Consider the following 19124-nt stretch of genomic DNA (forward strand, 5'->3'; position numbering starts at 1 on the left):
ATATTTTTTTCTGTTTCCCTCATTTTTCTTATTTTTAATTTTTAAAAACATCCCAGGGAATAGCAACATAAATTTAGTTTTGTCATTTACATTTAATCTATAAATCTAGAGGTACATGAGTTGAAATCTAAAATAATAATAATAATAATAATAATAATAATAATAATAATAATAATAATAATAATAATAATAATAATAATAATAATCAAATTCCATCAAGTAAAGCTGAATGTAAAATGATATGTATTTTAACATCTGGCAGAAAAACGGGGACATATGCCAAACAGAAAGACTCATTTAACATTCTGAATGAAGTAAAAGACATAAAAAGAATGGGAAGAAAAGAGAAACTAATAATAAGCAATTAGAGAGAATTTAGTTTACTAATATTTATTTACCTATTTAGTTAAAGTATTATTAGTATTTTATCTTATTTTCATTTTTTTCTGTTTTTCACACTCCAGTCCAGTTGGTGGCGGTAATGCACCATCATAGTTGATCTGCCAACAGCCATTATATTAAAGAATACGAAGAAGAAGAAAGCCAGCACATATTTTCAGTGTTGAAATATCTTTTTTCTCTAGGTTCGGATTCGTTTTGATTTATAAAAATGTAACCGGAGCCATCTGAAACTTCGCCGTCTGGAGGCCTGTAGAGAGCAGCAGCCTAACAGAGAAAACTAAACCGCTGTCTCTGCTCTCATACTTGGTTTTTGTTGGTGAATTTGGCAGCTAGGTTAGCTTCTCTCTGTATTGTCCCGTTAAGGTTTGACAGAGATTATCAACTGTCCAGAATAATCTCTCACCTTTCCCTCAGCTTTACGTCTTAACCGTTAGGTAAGTGAGACAAACTGGTTTTTAGCTGGACACCCTGCATGTCTAATTCGTGTTTGATGAATGAAATTTCACTCGGGAGCTTTGCTGCTGTGGCATTGGTCATATATAATAACACCAACCTGTAATGTTCCAAAATAGATGATGTCTCTCCCTATTCTGACAGTTCATTTTCCAAATAATGTCATTTTCTTTAAAAGTGTGTTTGGACATAATGAAACACAGATAATTGCGGAAGTTTGTGGTTTATTTATCCTTATCCTGATCATTTATGGTTATTAAATTGTTAGTACATGATCCTCAAAACCATGAGTTGAAATGTGAAATAGCTGTGATGTTTGTTTTAAGTTCACTGTGATTAATTAACACAAAAAGCAACAAGCCAACCTAGTTAGATTTTGTGTTGTTAATATTGACCAAAAATGTGAATCTGTTGTTTTTTATTCCTGATTTTGTAAACTAAATGAGAGGAAATTCGTTTTTAGCAGTTTTCTAGCACAAGGAGTGGCCATGTAAAATAAATAGTGGAGAATTGTATCCAAGCAGCTGGTTCATGTCCGAAACAACTTGCAACTTATTGGAAGAAATGAGAAACTGCTACTATTAATAATTTATACTGTAAGAATTTTAATTCTGATCACAGAAATGCACCAAAGTAATTGAGAAACACTGCAAACTCTTGACAGAAACAAATGAATCAACGTCCTTAAAAGCTACGTAGACAAAATAAAACTGTAGCAAGATTTTTTTGCTCACAGTTCTGAGTGATCAGCTGTAATCTGTCTTGCCTTTTGTATTGAATGTTTTGAAGAATTTGCTGTGGCCATCGAGCGCCAGAACTGAGTATTGCATACAGTACACAACCCAGAAATGACAGCTAGCAAGGAACTACATGTCAAAAACAGAGCGCCTGCCTGGTGATGATGGATGAGAGGCAGGAGTGAAGAAAATGCAGATTTACTGCAAGTGATGTTTTCGTCATGATGCTTAACAAATCGATTGGTTGATGTGTGTAGAGATGGGAAACTTGAGCAGCAGGTTTCAGTCCCCCTCTCAGGGACCAGAGGAAGCAGCAGAGGGTGCGATCAGCAGCCGAAGACACGGCTGTGAGTGTAAGAAGAGGAAGCGGAACGCTCAGTGTGACTGCGACAGCGAACAGGAGGAAGACGACATACTAGACACACCTCGCAGGCAAGTCCACTCAAGGAATTTAATTCACTGTTGATTCATCTCAATATTCTCCCCTCTGAAAATTTTGTCTGGTTTGCTTTTTATTGGACAGGAAGAAATTGAAAAGCACCTCAAAGTACATTTATCAGACCTTGTTTCTAAATGGAGAAAACAGTGATATTCGTATCTGTGCTCTGGGGCAGGAGTGGAACCTCCATAAAGTGTATCTTTGTCAGGTAATATAGTTAATACAGTTGCACAATTACTATATCTTCAATTTTTCTTGTTAATTCTTGTTACCTCATTGTGTCTTCATTGCCCCGTCGCAGTCTGGATATTTCTCCAGCATGTTCAGTGGCTCTTGGAAGGAGTCCAACATGATGGAAATCAACTTGGAGATTCCCGACCAGAACATCGACGCTGAAGGTGAGAGTCACAGAAAGCCAACAAACTTTGTCTCATTCTTTCCTTACAGCTCTTTACTGTCCTGTGTCTGTGCAGCTCTGCAAGTCGTCTTTGGATCGCTGTACCGGGATGATGTTCTGATCAAGCCCAGCCGGGTCATCAGTATTCTCGCTGCTGCGTGCATGCTACAGCTGGTCGGTACACACAACAAGCTTCTGCCCCCCCCACCGTTTCCTGGAACGTGAAATGAACCATTTGATTTTTGTGCGAATAGAAATATATATTTATTATATGTACATTTATTCTTTCCATCCTTGGCAGGACGGCTTGATCCAGCAGTGCGGTGAAAGCATGAAGGAGAACATCAGCGCCAAGACTGTGTGTGGCTACTACGCTTGTGCCAGCATCTACGGCCTGGATTCAGTCATGAAGAAGTCAGATTTTATACATAGTTTTAACAATGTTTGGACTTTATTAGTAGATATATGTTTACTAATATGGCTTTCTACGTGTTTATTCTTTCTTGCAGGTGCCTCGAATGGCTTCTGAACAATTTGATGACCCATCAAAATGTTGACTTGATGAAAGAACTTGGGTATGCGTTCTGCATGGAAAAAGACAATTTAGATTACAGCAACATTTGTATTTTTTTTTTTTAGACTTCATTCAGTTTCACATTCTTTGAAAAATCCATCATCCATCCATTGGTCTGACTGTCCAGTTGTCTGTCCATCCATCGTCAAGCTATTTGGCTATTCATTAATTCTGTCGTAAAACGTAATTAATCAACCACATGATCAATTAAAATGAGCTCAATATTTTTAATTATAACGATATTTTGAAGTGCAATTTTGTTTGCAGAAACATCATAATCCATTTATTTGTGGTTTTGTTTGTGAGTCGGTGTTTTTTTCCGCTTTATTTTGAATGTTTAAAATATCTGCCAGTTCCAGTATTAAGAGTTCTTTACAAAATGAAAGTTTATTGGTCTTTGAGAGAGCCAACTTGCGTTATTATGCTGTTATTAATGTATTACTTGAAAATAGTGACGAGAATAATATTATTGTTTATTGCAACCTGTTCTGGAACAATTATCATTCAGCAAAATTTGATATGGTGACAGATGCACTATTCATTCAACAGGACTTCCGTTTGTCTGTCCATGCATCCGTCCATTTGTCCCTTCAACTCTGACCTTTATTAGTCTGTCAGCCAGTTTGTCCAGCCATTCTTTTGTCTGTACATATTTCCATCCATCCGATTGTCCTTTGTCCATCTACCCGTCTTTTTGTCCCTCTGATACTTTGTCCTTCTGTTTCTAGATCTCTCTACCCATCTTTTCATCAGTCTGTCCTTCCATACAAATGTATGAAGTCAGTTTTTTTTTTTCCTAATCTGCTGATTAGGCCAAAAATCTAGAAATTTGAGTTTGAAAAATTATGAAATTCCTGCATTAATTTTTGTAGGACCTCTGGATTAATTTCTGTGATTTTTATTTTTTCAATTTGGACAGATTAGATAAGATCTATATTTATTGTCCGTACTTTCCTGTTTTGTGAACCTACAGGGCTGATGTGATGGAGCAGCTCATCCAGTCCTCTGACCTATTCGTCATGCAGGTGGAGATGGACGTGTACACCGCTCTGAAGAAGGTGAGAGAGAAATGATCATACATTACATGCATGTATTTTGCACTATTTTAACTTTCCTCTTGGCGTTTCTGCAGTGGATGTTTCTGCAGCTAAACTCCTCATGGGACGGTCCAATCAAGCAGCTTCTGGCCGACGCCGACGCTTGGCTTTGCAAACGCAGGACAGGTGACGTCATGTCCTCAAACTGTAGCTGCACGTTACATTGCACCGTTTCTTACAGAAAGCTCTCTTGTTGTGTTTTTCGTTGCACGACGGCGACGTACAGACCTGTGTGAAAAGGAGCCGTTCTTAAACACAGAGGATGGGGCGCCGTTTCGTTCCGTCTTCAGGCTCGTCCGTCTCCAGTACATCATCAACGATCTCGCATCTGCTCGCATCCTGGAGAGAGACAATATCCTGCCTCCTGGTAAGAACAAAGCTTCATTAACATGTAATATTTAAATCTAAATGATATTCAGATGATTTTAATTAATTACTTGTGTCCAATAATTCCTGCCGTAGGGTGGCTAACTGCGATGTACAAAAACCAGTGGTTTGCCATGCTGCGGACAGAATTTGACAACGACAACGGGTGAGACCCTGAGAATAAGCTGCTGCAATGAGTTTTTGGAAAGTAAAATAATAAAACACTAAATATATTACTTGTGAAAACAACACTGTGTTTGTACGTTTAGACCTCAGGAGCCCAACAAAGACGAGTTTGAGCAGAACAGCATGAGGTGTGGCAGGAAGCTGACTAAAGATGGAGATGTGAGTTTCTACGATTGTTTATGTTTTTGCATGATTATGTTTTTGTAATATCAGCACAGAGAAATGAGTCGATTCTTTCTTTCGTCTCAGTACTGCTGGAGGTGGACAGGCTTCAACTTCGGGTTTGACCTGTTGGTCACTTACACAAACCGCTTCATAGTCTTTAAAAGGAATACACTCAGTCAGCCATGTGGGGGCGCTGTGAGTCTACAACCACGGAGACATCTGGCTTACAGGTGAGGAAGCCGTGAGTCCGTTTGTTTAAATAAATGATCACCTTTGCAAGAATTTTTATAAAAATAAACTTAAATCTTTTTCATATATAGGTATGATGTAACAAAATCCAGCTTTAAAGAAAGTAACCTAGTGTAGTTTATGTGTTCTAGACTTTGAAACTATTTGATTTTGTCCAAAGGCAAAAAAATAAATCTACAAAGTAGTTCTTTAAAACACTGCTGAATACAAATCCAAATTCTGTAATTAGTGGAATAGAGATGTATTTAAACACAACAAAGTAAATGTAAATGCAAATGTGTAGAATAATCCAAACAAAAAAATCTGAAAAACAAATGTTTTAGAACAAAATTCAGAAATTTTAAGTCTGGAAAACTAGAAGAGGCTTCTTAGCAACAACACAGTTTACAAAAATGTCACATTTGGAAACCGTTTGCCTTTTACCTGCTTTCACAGTCATAAATTTAACATTTCCTTTTCATTTTTGGCAAAGGTTACGTCTCGCCTCCTTTGACAGCCGAGGGAAACTGGTCTGCAGTCGCTCCACGGGTTACCAGCTCCTCACCCTGGAGAAGGACCAGGTCAGTGAGCTCTGCCAGGCTGTAAACGTTACCGGCTCAAACTGCAAAAACGCCTTTAATAATCGTCCTTTCCACTGGATCCCCGCAGGAGTACGTGGTGATGAACCTGGACAGCCGGCTGCTGTCGTTCCCCCTGTACGTGTGCTGCAACTTCCTGTATACCTCGCCTCATTCAGACCACCGTCCAGATTCCTCAGAGCCAGAAAGCGCCGCTCGCGCTGCGTCTTGATGGCTTCTGATGGCCACTAGCTGCTACCATTCCTGTTGACATGAAGACATTCACCCAAAGACTAACCGAACACCTCTTCAGCACATTGACTGCATGCTTGTGATGGAGTTTGGAGGCATTTTCACATCCATGTGGGCAGTTTTTGATACATTTTGACACCGAGCTGTTCTCAGTGAGGCCCACCATCTTCTGTTGCCATGCATTTATCCACAAATCATCCACTTTTTAAAGTGGAAGGGAGTAGGGGAAATCTGCTTTTCAGGTTGGGTTTAGGAACTTCATAGCTTCAAGATGGATTGATCTGCTGGAGGAGGTTTTTTTTAGTTCTGCTTATTAATTCTTTTTTATTTAAAAGTTGATATTAGAGCGCTGTCAAATAAAAAATGTGAGCTCAACAACACAGGTTTAAATGGATTCATCATATATCAGACCAACTCACTCTCATCAAAGAAACGGTTCAAATTCACTAATGTTTGGTTTATCAAAATATACATATGTGTAAATTTGAAAGATAATCAAATCTGCCTCATGTGGACTTGTACATATGAAAATAATGAGGGAAAAAAAAGATTGGCATGCTGTAGAAGGAAAATGTCTCTAGTTTAACATGTTTTTACACTCGTGGTTGCGTGTTTGTTCAATTCTACAGCAGAGCAGCTTCTCAGAACCTGTTTTTTAATCTTCACCTCGTATTGAGTGAAGCAGCATCGTAAAGTCAAGCCAGACTCTTCTGGATTGTTCGGATATATTTCCACACCCTGCAGTGTTATTTTCCATCACTGACGTTCTGTTGGGCTCCTGGTCATTATTTATGGGGGAAGATGTTTGAATTACTTGAGTTATATCTTTATTCTGAACTCATGGGAAACACAAAGTAGCTTAGTAGTTACCAAAATCTGCACAGTTACCTCTTAAGTTTGCTTTCATTCTGTGGATTTATTCACCGTCTCTGGATGTGTTTTGAAAAGCTGGGGGATTCCCAGTTGTAAATCAGATGGATTTTTAACATTTCTGGATCTCCAACAAATTTGTTTGTACAGCTGTTATTATGTGTAAATTTGGCCTTTTTTTTATTTGGGTTTTTATTTTTATTTTTTTTTACCTTTTTATTTTTGTGGATGTTTTATGTTTGCAAAAAGATATTTCTTTTGACTGCCAATAAAACTGCCCTTCTATACGGGCCGTGGTGCTATCATACGATCTGATCTTTTATTACAGTTTTATTACAGGTAGACAAACGTGTTTACGAGCGAAAGTTAAGGCATAAAAAAATATGGGGTGATTCGTCTTGTACTTATTGTTTCAAGTAAAAGTTTGGTCTTCGTGTTCTTTCTCTGTTCATTTTAGAAATGTCAGCATTTTTTATCAGGTTGTGTTTGAATCATTAAAATATTCAAAGCAACAGCCATCCCGATAAAACAAATTAAATGCAAACTGCATTGAAAGAAAATTAAATGACACTTATTTTCTGTCTTTTTTTCAATTAGCTGCTCTTTAGATTTTTATCAATTCTGTTAAAAGTATTATGAAGTGGGGAAAAAAGTATTCTCTCCCAAAGAAAGATAATTTTGTGTGCTCCAACAACTTTAATCAGTTTGTGAGCCAATACAAAGTTGAAAAATCTGAAATGTTGAATATTACTGTAAAAGCACTGAAATCAACTTCCTTAAACAGTTAAAGTTAAGTTTCAACTCTAATCTGAGTGAGTGCCGAGAAACACTCACTGCATCCAAAGAAGAAAATATCTGGATACATATTTTTTGTAATTTACCTGTTATAACATTTTACATGACCCAAAAGAGTAATTTGTATCACTCAAAAATATCTGGGAATATGTCCAACCCTGTAAGGACAAGCAGGTATAATGGATAGTTGGAGTTATGTGTTATTTGACCACTTGGGGGCGCTGTAGCCACGTAGAAAGGCTGCCAGCTGATCATTTACCTGTGATTAATTTCTTCATAATACTCACAAAGCTGTTGTATGATTGAGTCTTTAAGTCACTTGGTGAAATATAAGATTTGTTTCTTTCCCTTTTGTAAGATTAATTGAGCAAAAAATCAAAATAATGGAAAAGTAAACAAAATAATGTCCACAAAATAAAAAAAAAACACGTCAAGAATAAGCAGAAGTGGCACTTGGTTATTTATGCTTGTGTAAATGACCAAACTGCTTAGAAAATTTTCTTTCAGTGTATAAATATTCTCCTAAGCTAGCAGAGGCATATCAAACCTGCTTGGAAGTAGCACTTTTGAAACTTAAGGTATTATTTCCACTTAACCTCAATATTTTGACCCTAATCATGACAGAATTTTTAAAGTTGTTTTCTCACCATTTCAACTTATTTCTTTCCTCCAAGTGGCTCTACATCATCACTTTTTATTTAGGTGAGTGATCAAAGCTACAGAATGAACTGTAGTTTTTCTCAGTTTACTTTTCAGATTTCAGTTTCCTCACAGAGTTAAATTTCCCATAAAAAAATGTTTCAATTGTTTTTAAAAGCGACATAAAACAAAACTTATTACCTTGATTGTTATTTTATTCCACACATATACACAGCAGTGGAGGTAGGCACCATCACAAAAAACTGGAGAACTAATTGAGACAAAATGAAATAAAACAGTTCGAGTAGCAGGACCAGGAAGAGCTGCATATAAAATCCATCAAGAGATGCACATGAGGGATTGCTCTATTAAAGTTAAACGTCAGATCTGTTTCAAATAAATCTACCATCACTGCATTGTTTACACATGGTAACATGACATTTGATTTCTGAATTTAGATAAATCACTATCTTTAAGCTCTAGTAACAAATCTCACAATAACTATCAAAGTCTTTGAACTGATCTTTTGTGGTTGGCCTGAAATCCTCAGGTCACTAACCTGGCGTCTACCAGGTCCAGACTACTTGCTCCTCACTGCGGTATAGAGTCCAGGCTCTCCTTCAGCCTCCGGGTCATGCTAGGGACCAGGTTGATGTGGTCATCCACGCAGCTGCCCACACAGCGGTCCATGAGCGATCGGACGGCCGGCTCCTTCGATCCCGAGTCGAACAGGTCCTTCGCCTTGTCGTTGCAGTGCATCGTGCATCTGGTCAGACGGTCCTGAGGAAAGCAGAACAGAAGAAACTGATTGTCACAAATAAACAGAAGCAACAAAACACAGAACAAACCAATAGGTTCATATTAAAAAGGCAGATTTAATGAAACATGTAAAAAAGCATTTTTCCCCCCCATAGAGCTGTTCTTTTACTTAAAATATAATTACTTACAAGTGTAAATATTTACATCACTTACATTTGTAAGTCTTCCGCCTGTAATATTCCTATAGAAAATATTACGGATTATTAATGAACTATGTTCTCAATAAACACCAAGAGAAATATACTTCACAAGATTTCCTAAAGTCGCTTTAATATGAAGTGACTAATTTCTAAATACACTGATTTGAGCTGGAATTCAAGTTTTCATAAATCTTATTTTCAGATTACACTCAGAATCTTTATATTTCATTTTAATATTATTTACGAGATGCATTTTGTGGGTGATTTTCATCCCAGTCTGTTTGTCACCACATATTGCTTAACAGTAAATTGTGACTACGTTTTGAGTGCCTGGAACAAAAGAGTTGCAAAAGAACTGCTTGGATGCAATATTTGGTAGACTAGTATGTTTCGAGAGCTATGAATATGTCTCAATAATATATTTAGTCAGGATGGATCCTCCCTGCATCAGGTGACTAAACCTTATATATTTACTAAGATGCTAAAGGAGTGTTGAGAACATGATGATGCAGAAATAGGAGAGAAGTGACTAAAATGTGGCTTTACCCCCACAGATAACATGAAAATGTGAAACAATTATATTTAACTGAATGCATGACATATATTGTGCAGTCTTAATGGAAATTAATATTGATGAGAAGCACCGTTCTGACCAGCATCTTAAACACAAACACAAAAAAAATAACTTTTTATTGAAACTGATCGTTTTCATTGTATCTTTTGCTGTAACTGTGTAAATATTATGCTTATAGCTCTAGATTTTGGACAATTTCCTGCCACAAATATAGATTTTATAGATATAAACTTGATAACACTACAACTTTTATGTTATAGCTGGCTGACAAAAAAATATGCAAGATTTATTGCAAGTAAAACAGCGTTTTTAACACATTTATGTGTCTTACTGCCAAACGAGACAGTGGAAGCAGTGATTGGGGCGCTGCTTTATAAAACATGCACAAGTGTATTTTTTATTTTTTTTTATTGACCAATCAGAAGCTCAAAAACGAGTATCTTAAAGCCAAAGTAACCTTAATGTATGTAAACTTTGTATTTTGAGGAAAATAAAATAAAATTTTAATTAATCTGGCATTTAGTAAACAGTATTCTTTCGATTAATCCAAAGTGATCAAAACAGGGGCAGTTTAAATATCAGACTGTGAGTGAAAAAAAGTTACATGTATTTTTATGCAGATATCTGGTCTGAGCTGCAGATCTTAAGGGGGTTTCCTCACTATTTTTTAATGAGGTGCATGTCGCTTCAGTTGGACCGTCACTGGTACAGAACCCTGAACTACTAATATCAGAAAATATCACTTTATCCCTCCAAAAGTAAGTGGCTGTTCCTCTGTAAACCTGTGGTTGTGATAGAAAGCTGAAGAAGGTTTTTGGGGCTGCAGGTCCTCACCTGAAACTTCTCCAGCTCTGAGGTGACCAGTCCCTGAGCCTGGGCCAAAGGAGTGTGACACCTCTCAATACACTGATGCACCTGATTCATGGAGTCAGAGGGGCGGCCGCAGCAGTCCGCGCTGCATTTGAACATGCGTCCCTGCGGCACAAAACAGCAGCCTGTCAGGTCGACTTATTGGTGAAGAAAGCGTCATGCTGGTGTGAGAAAGATCACTAACCTGCATGTTTCGGATGTTGTCCCTCTCTAGAGATTGGACCATTTCTTCCACCACCTTCTGCACGCGTGTCTGGTGTGCCTCTGCCATCTCTCCAGGCCTCTCTGCTCCTTTAAAAAACACTCAGAACAAGTTTCTCATTCAACCGAGACCGGAAGTCCAACTGCGCCGCACAACTTTCTTCACAATTTGATAACAACTAAGGTCACCTCCATTCAAGCATGGTCCAAGATTAGAGATGATTGGGTCATTTCCGACTTTCTTCCGTTTCTTCGATGGAGAGTGACAACTTCCGCCAATTTCCTCAAGCTTTTCGAAATAAAAGCCAACACGCTGTCCATAGCGGCTTAGACATAGCGCTATGTCTAAGCCGCTATGTCATTTTCCCCCTTTAGCTATTTTTACTCTCAAATAAAACTCGCTTGGAGTCACACGACATTTTGAAAAAAGGCAACTTATAATTTTAGCTGAACGCCTATTGTAGGAAATTTATTGTCATTTTCAAAGAACCGCTATTTTATTTCTATTTTTAGAATGTAAAATAAAAATAAACATAAAATTGAGCAAAAAGAGGATGGATCTATTTTCCTTTGGGACGCAAAAATATGTGAAAATTTTAAAAAGCATATAGATTCCAACATAATGACAATCGTAAAGACATATTACTAGTAGCCTACTTTTGGTGTCATTCTTATAAATTTTAAAATATTAGGTGGTTGTTTTCATTTTTTGCCAAAGTTATTAAGGTCTGTTGTGGAACATCCACAACAGTGCTAGAAAGTGGCGTTTGCAATAATAAACAAATATGCAATATTCTGATCACTAATATAATTCAAACAATGAAAAATTGTTTTCAACTTTTCACAAAGCAATGTTATATGGCTGTGGGTGGTCCCCTAGGATTTATTGTCGTAGTTCAGTTATTTGTTATACTGTTGTAATTTGTCAACGGTTACACATTATGGTGTATTTTATTGTGAAATTCAAGCTCGAACCCGGAAGTTGGTTCTCAGTCTGAGCGACGTTCACGATTCCCTGTAGAGACTCAACCATTAAACTGCTCTAGTTCGTTATTTAACTTTCTATTTTTACGTTTACCTTCATAACCAGTTAGTTTCTGTTTTTCAAGTAGTGAGAGGAGATCTTTCCGCTCTTTAATGTTTTTTCTTAAGTCTAACTCTGTCAAAGTTTTTTTTGAATCAACACTTCTGTGGTGATATTTGAAATTGTGAGTACCATTGAACATGACTGTAGAAAGATAGTACTGCGCTTTCCCCCGCATGGTTTGGCAGATATAAGCTGAAATCACAGTGGATCATTCTGCTGTGTAATGTACAGCAGTGCGGTGTGCGAACTTTGACCCCCAGGAGAAGTTATCAGTGGTTCCTGTTTCTTCTTCACGCACAGATGTTCCTGAGTGCAGACCAGTAGACGACGGTCGCAATGACTTTACGCACGTTTTCACTGCGAACCCTGCTGTTCCTGGGGCTTTGGCAGTCTGGGAAGAGAAGTTTGGCCTCAGCTCCGGAGCAGCCAAAGAAAATAGGCAAGTACAAATTACGCTGCCGCAAACATGAAGGAGTCACTGTACTGGTTCTTTTGCTCATTCAAACTTCTTTGGAGTGAATATTCAGGTGCAGTATTGCATTCGGCAAGAAGGGTTATGTGCAGGATATCTGCATTGGGTCGCTGTGAACTAACAAAGCTTTGGAAAAAAAAAATTGCAAGTCTTTTGAAACTTGTTCTTTGGTCACACACTTGATTTTTTTTTTTCTGAATCTACTTAAATGCAAAATTTAATGCATTTCCATTAGAAATTATATATTTACAAAATTCTAGTAAAAATGCTTACCTCGCTTTTCTAAAATTATTTCTGTGTGCTAAATAACACAGTATGGGAGATTAATCTTTTCAAGAGATTTATTTTATTTTCCTCAAATTTTAAAGCTTAATGTATTTAGCATTTGGTAGTATTACCTTTTAAACTGTATGCTTCGAAGCAGGGTGTCCAAAGCCTGGCAGCTATTTGCAGCCCTTTGGATCATTTTGTTCTGCTCCTTAGCCACAATTTGAAAATTGAACGAATTTGTCTTTAAGCACAGGTGATTTGAGATCAACACTCTTTTAAAGTGAGATTTTTACAAAGACTTTTTAATATTTTGTTTTCTTTTATCAACCATGTTGCTGCTTTGTTGGATTAAATTCGGCTAAATGCAGCAAACCCTAACAACTCCAGTCGAGAGCCAGTCTCCTGCAACTTTCAACACACCTGAGTCAAATAATGAGGTCATTAGCAGGACTCGGGAGAACCTGACTGCACTTAGGAAGTGATTCAGCTGTTGGATTCAAGTGTGTAGGACCAAATTGACATCTAAGGCTGTGTTCACACTGCAGCCTGAAGTGACTCAATTCCGATTTTTTTGTCAAATTGGATTTTTTTTTTTTTGCCGGGGCGTTCACACTGCCACACATATGCGACCTGTATGCGTTCTGCAGTCTGAACAGGCAAACGACCTGAAAGTGACCCGCATGCGCAGTAGAGGGCGCAATAGCGTCAGTGTTCTGCCAACTGCCATAAAAAGAAGTAGTGCTCAGTGTTTGTGGAAGTAAACATGGAGGCTAACGGTGTAGCATAGCTTATATATTTGAAGTTGTTGTCCAACCGGAGCAAAATATTAACAACTTAATCCTCATTATAGTCCGTCAAAGTAGTTTTTTCTTCCCACTTGCGTGTATCAGCACGCAGAATTTGTTGAGTATCAGTGACGTTCAGTTCGGATGAATGCGGCCTGGACGTTAGGTCGCATTTGAATCGGATATGGGTCACATTCGAAAAGAATCCGACATGTGCTGTTCAGACCGTCATGAATAAATCAGATGGAGGTCGCATTACGTAAATTAAAAAAAAAAAAAATTGGAATTGGGTTACTTTAGGCTGCAGTGTGAACGCAGCCTAAGAGTTGCAGGACACCGGCTCTCGAGGACCAGGATTGCCCATCCCTGCCCTAGCCCCATGCTCTTGTTCCCCAATGTAAAAGAAAACCAAAGGACAACGTAAAGCACGTCATATATATATATAAACACATTTCTGTCCATTTAAACACACTGACAACATGATGCTGCCACCACCGTGCTTCACAGTTCAGATGATGCTCACAATTTTATCGAAAGAGGCTGTTTTTAAGTGATTCCAGAGAAATGTGGGTGCAGTCCCCATTTTGGCACACGTTGTGCTTTACTTTCCCGTCTCTGCTCCTCTTCCAGCTGTGATTGGCGCAGGGATCGGCGGAACAGCCGCAGCCTATTACCTGAGGGAGGAGTTTGGACCCGTTGTCAAGATCGATGTGTTTGAGTCAGGGACAGTTGGAGGGCGCCTGGCAACGGTGAAGATGGGGGATTATGAGTACGAGACCGGAGGCTCTGTGATCCACCCTCTGAACCTACACATGAAGCAGTTCATTGAAAAAATAGGTAACCGTAACACAACCACGGCTTATTTGACAGATCATCAGATTAATACGCGTTTTCTAAACATGATGCCTCGTCAACAGGTATTCCTCAGAGGAAAGACGTCCCCTCTAAAATGGCGATCTTCGATGGGAAAGAGCTTGTGTTTGAAGAGAGCGACTGGTTCATTGTTAACTTCATCAGGATGATCTGGCGCTACGGATTCGGTTTTGTCCGCATGCAGATGTGGGTGGAGAGCATTCTGGACAAATTTATGAGGTGAGAAATTAGATTTCGCAGGTTGCAGTTGCAATGCTGCAACATGAGCTCAGAAGTGTTGCAGGTGCCCTAATTCTCCTGTACATCCTGTTGTTGACAGAATCTACCAGTACCAGCAGTACGGCTACTCGTTCTCCACTGTGGAGAAGCTCTTGCACGCCATGGGAGGCGACGACTTCCTCACCCTGATGAATCAAACTCTGGAGGAGGCCATGATGGGAGATGGATTTTCACAGGCCTTCATCAACGATATTATTGCACCCATAACACGTGTGAACTACGGCCAAAGCGTCCGCATCAATGGCTTTGTAGGTATGTGTCTTCACCGGAATACGCGAGCCTCTTTTGCATTTTTGTCACATTACAGCCACAACTTGGCTGTAATGTGAGTATTGTGGGGGGAATTTTAGGAGCTAGATTAATTAAAAAGTAGTGCATAATTAGAAGTACCATAGAAGGAAAATGATGCATGTTTTGTTTTTTTCTCTCTTTTTTTGGATAAGTGTTTTTTATCCGTTTTTAAGTAGATCAGATCTCCTTCTTCCAAATGTTCTCCTTCTGTAGTAGCTACTTAAGACAGTAAAAGAAATATGACAAAGAAAATCCATTTTATTCCAGAAAAAATAATGACACTTGGTCTCAAGTTTGAAGTATGAAAATTGTTTTTTAAGTGCAAAAAATGTTTCATATTAACGTTTAGAAATTAAAATGCAAAGTTAAATTGAGGCATTAAACACATTTTATGTTACACTTCACTTCTTTTCTGAAGTTTCAAGAATGAAAATAATAAAAAAAATATATAAAATAGATATTTATAATCTACTTTTAGAATTTTTTTACATCATTACTCTTCTTGAAAATTTCAGAAAAATTGTAAAACAGCCAAAACACTGAGTTTCTATAAATCTGGACTAATAACCCAGCTGTTTAAAGTTGCTTTTGTACCATAATAAATTAAACTAGCCAACACTTTGATGTGTAATGTCGGTAATTGGAAAAATGTAATGTTTCAATTGTTCGTTTTCTTGTTTTTATGATGTAAAGCACTTTGAACTGCCTTTTTGCGGAAATATAATAATATTTGATAAACAAGTACAACAAGTGAGAAGTTATTAAACAAAAGCTAAAAACGGGGAACATTTCACTAACAGGCCTGCAGAGAGTAAAATCAGGGGTCAGTAAGTATTTGAAACTGTTAGCAGTTTTACAATAATATCAGGTTTACTTTGAGTTCATCCCTCCAGAGTGAATTTAGCATGTAATGTTTCAGGGGCAGTGTCGTTAGCTGGGACGGACTCGGGCCTGTGGGCAGTGGACGGTGGCAATAAGAGAGTGTGTTCTGGACTCCTTTACCACAGCAAGAGTGATCTCATCCCTGCTAAAGTCAGCTCCATTTCTATGAAGACCCGACCATCAAAGAGAGGTAACCTCCACGTTGCTTCATTTAGCATAAAATCGTCTTTATTTTATTTTCCCTGCTTCACCAAGTCCCCTCTCTGCTCTCTATTGTCAGGAAGCACCGTCCCTTACTACGAGCTCAACTACGTCGGAGAATCCGGCGCGGCTCACTCTCTGTACGACATCGTTGTCATAGCGACGCCACTACATCAGGGAAAGTCTGACATCACGTTCTCGGGGTTCTCCCCTCCCATTCCGACTCACTACCCGGGTCTCTACCACCAGATGGTGGCCACCCTGGTGCACGGCACCCTGAACGTGTCCTACCTGGGCACCGCCGAGGCCGCCTCCAAGTTCACCGTGTCCGAAATCCTCACCACCGACTCCAAGGGCTGCGCCATCAACAGCCTGAGCTCTCTGGACCCCGTGCACATCCCCGACGGCTATGAGCGACCCCCGGCGAGCCGCCCTAAAGTCTGGAAGGTGTTCTCCTCGGAACCGCTGACCCCAGAGCAGCTGCAGCGAATGTTTCTGTCCTACGACTCCGTGTCCGAGACCCCGTGGCTCGCCTACCCGTCTTACCGTCCGCCGCACCGGAAGACGCCGCCGTTCGTCCTGCACAACCGGCTGTACTACCTCAACGCCGTGGAGTGGGCGGCCAGTGCCATGGAAATGAGCGCCATCTCGGCCCGGAACGTGGCCCTGCTGGCTCATCACCGCTGGCACGAACAGACCGATAAGATTGACCAGGAGGACCTGCACATGCGACTCAGAGGAGAACTGTGAAAAATCAAATCAGGATAAGCAACCAAACCTGTGATTTCAACCACACAGCTTACATGATTATGAAAACTGTTTTTTCTTTACAAACAAAACCACTTTAAAAACACGCAACAGTTTATTTTTCTTTTTTTGTTTAGCCGGACGGAACCAGACAATAAAAAAATAGTTCTAACACTGAAGCAAGCCGCACTAAATGGTAGATCCTGAAGCTTGATGCTTCCCTCTTTCCCTTTGAGTCTTGGTCTGCGTTGCACTTGTCGTAAACCTAATTCAACACTTCCAGTTTGTCTTTATGGCTTTTTAGCTACATTTTTTTTCCTGACTGGAGGATTTGTCTGATCGGTTTGCTCGTCTCCCGTTAACTTCCTAGTCTCTCTACCTCCTCAACAAAGTACTGCGAGTTTTGCTGGCAAGTTCAGGCACCAAAGGTTGATAATATTTAGAGATTTCAGTGCCACCTATTTCAAGACAAACTGCAAAAACAATAGCTTTAGAAATTTGATTGTGCCTTAATGAAATCTGAGTTGGAGTAGTAAACATTTTGGAAATGATCTTCTGGTCCTTTTTGAGATTTTTGTCAGAAAAGTCTGAGCACAGGACCAACTTGCTTTTTGTGCTTAGTGTTTGTTTTTTCCCCCTTCATTTCTTGGATAATAAGGATCGTTTTAATGTTCTGACTTATAGTCAGAACTCATGTTGGGAAAAGATACTTGACTTGTCCTCCACTTCCAGGTTCTTTTGTACATTTGGACAGAAATTGTAGTTGGGGGGGGGAAAATCGCTCCTTAGGCACCTTTTAAATGATTTTCTCTCTAGAGTTTTACAGAAAGTGGCACTTTAACTAGGTTCCAGTTTTACACACTGCTTTCCAAATAAATGTCATGTTAAACCACACTGAAAATGCCCAAACAGTACTGTAGATTTCAAAATGCGTTTACAATCATAATAAATTAATGAGACAGTTTTTGCTTTGTCTTCTGAGTCTTGTTTTTCTGCAAACCTTCTGGCCAAACTTTAACCCCTGAGCTAAGGACATTTGACACAGTTTCCAAACACATTCATAAATAGTGAAGTACAAAGAAATAATACAACAAAAACTAAACCAAGGTCAGGATTTTATCCTGGGAACATATTTTTTCAAACAAAAATCTTTGTGTTTTGATGTTCATCTCCACTGTTTCTTAAATGAGCTAACTGCTACTAATCTCTCTAGGAAAAGGTTTTCCTGTGAATCCATTATGTGGGCTATTGCTATTACAATTTTTATTTATTTTTACTCAAACTCTAAATTTTGAGGTATTGTAATAAATTAAATCAATTTAAACTGAATCTAGACCAAATTAAATTCATTCTGATTTAGCATTTGAACCTGTTCCTTTTGGATTCGTTGTGAATTAAATGGAGATGCATTTAAATTAACAGGTTTCAAAATTTGATATTTTTTTAAAAAGAGGTCTGGAAAATGGACAAAAACACTCAACAGCAAAACTGCTGTGGATGATCCATCCATCCATCCATTTTCTTGCACCCTTTTTCCCTCAGTGGGGTCGGGAGGGGTGCTGGTGCCCATCTCCAGCCAACGTTTCGGGCGAGAGGTGGGGTACACCCTGGACAGGTCGCCAGTCTGTCGCAGGGCAACACAGACACACAGGACACACAACCATGCACACACACTCTCACCTAGGGGCAATTTGGAGAGACCAATTAACCTGACAGTCATGTTTTTGGACTGTGGGAGGAAACCGGAGTACCCGGAGAAAACCCATGCACGCACAGGGAGAACATGCAAACTCCATGCAGAAAGACCCCAGGCTGGGAATTGAACCCAGAACCTTCTTGCTGCAAGGCAACAGCTCTACCAACTGTGGATGAGACAATTCCTAAAAACTAACTTTAGAAAGTAAATTTCTCTTTCATAATGGAACTCTTTAAAATCAACAAACTTCTTATAGAAAAAACTAGGATATTTCTGTTTTACCAGAACTAGACTATTAAAGTTGGACTGAAACAAATATGGAAAAGTACAGATTTTAAATAAACCTTAAATTATTGAAAGAACCGATAGCCCATATTGAAGAAAAGCAAAATAATATGGCTTTTTCTTTTGTCTTTAAAGCTCAAGCTCTGTGACGGGTATTATGATGCATATTAGAGTCTTAAATCCATAACTATTATGGGTTTATCAATTTTACTATAATTTTGATGTTGAAAATAAACCATGCACCTTTTATCCCGATAATATCTCCATCTCTGATAAATTGGGGAATTGTTGCATCAACAAACGTTGTGATTCGTCCTTCATGAGCCAAGTGTGTTCTGTGAAGTCACCATTTCCATTCGACAAAGCCAACAAACGTTGTTTTCAGCCTTTATAACATGGAGTTCCTTTGTTTTCCTTTTCATCTCACTTCCCAAATAAAGCCCCATGTGACCCCGGGAGCCAACAATGCCTCGC

General features: G+C 38.9%; 3 protein-coding genes across 5 annotated transcripts; 2 read left to right on the forward strand and 1 right to left on the reverse strand.

The window, feature by feature from the left end:
- The first annotated feature begins 528 nt into the window (after positions 1-528).
- Positions 529-7179, forward strand: gmcl1 (germ cell-less, spermatogenesis associated). 2 transcript variants are annotated; one of them, XM_081613189.1, is made up of 15 exons: positions 529-836; positions 1850-2028; positions 2120-2239; positions 2333-2429; positions 2505-2602; positions 2730-2842; positions 2938-3003; positions 3976-4060; positions 4135-4225; positions 4326-4466; positions 4562-4631; positions 4735-4810; positions 4901-5046; positions 5538-5625; positions 5714-7179. In XM_081613189.1, exons 2-15 carry the CDS (start codon positions 1852-1854, stop codon positions 5852-5854), a joined length of 1509 nt encoding a protein of 502 aa, XP_081469315.1. In that variant the 5' UTR covers positions 529-836; positions 1850-1851; the 3' UTR covers positions 5855-7179. The 2 variants fall into 2 exon arrangements, with proteins under 2 accessions (XP_081469315.1, XP_081469314.1); XM_081613188.1 differs by lacking the exon at positions 529-836 and having other exon boundaries at positions 1840-2028.
- A 1193-nt stretch (positions 7180-8372) lies between these two features.
- On the reverse strand, positions 8373-11046 carry timcc (TIM double twin CX3C motif chaperone). The gene is made up of 3 exons (XM_008424100.3): positions 10766-11046; positions 10546-10686; positions 8373-8958 (listed from the first exon to the last, which is right to left on the reverse strand). Exons 1-3 carry the CDS (start codon positions 10850-10852, stop codon positions 8770-8772), a joined length of 417 nt encoding a protein of 138 aa, XP_008422322.1. The 5' UTR covers positions 10853-11046; the 3' UTR covers positions 8373-8769.
- Positions 11047-11772: 726 nt separating this feature from the next.
- On the forward strand, positions 11773-17633 carry pcyox1 (prenylcysteine oxidase 1). Of its 2 annotated transcripts, XM_008424099.3 has the most exons (7): positions 11773-11990; positions 12170-12308; positions 14027-14233; positions 14314-14488; positions 14589-14800; positions 15759-15911; positions 16002-17633. In XM_008424099.3, the coding sequence occupies exons 2-7, from the start codon at positions 12206-12208 to the stop codon at positions 16670-16672; spliced, it is 1521 nt and encodes a 506-aa protein (XP_008422321.1). In that variant the 5' UTR covers positions 11773-11990; positions 12170-12205; the 3' UTR covers positions 16673-17633. The 2 variants fall into 2 exon arrangements, with proteins under 2 accessions (XP_008422321.1, XP_081469316.1); XM_081613190.1 differs by lacking the exon at positions 11773-11990 and having other exon boundaries at positions 12039-12308.
- The last annotated feature ends 1491 nt before the right edge of the window (positions 17634-19124 follow it).

The sequence above is a fragment of the Poecilia reticulata genome, chromosome 12 (assembly GCF_904066995.2).
Source record: "Poecilia reticulata chromosome 12, P_reticulata-male-v2, whole genome shotgun sequence".
Lineage (NCBI taxonomy): Eukaryota > Metazoa > Chordata > Actinopteri > Cyprinodontiformes > Poeciliidae > Poecilia > Poecilia reticulata.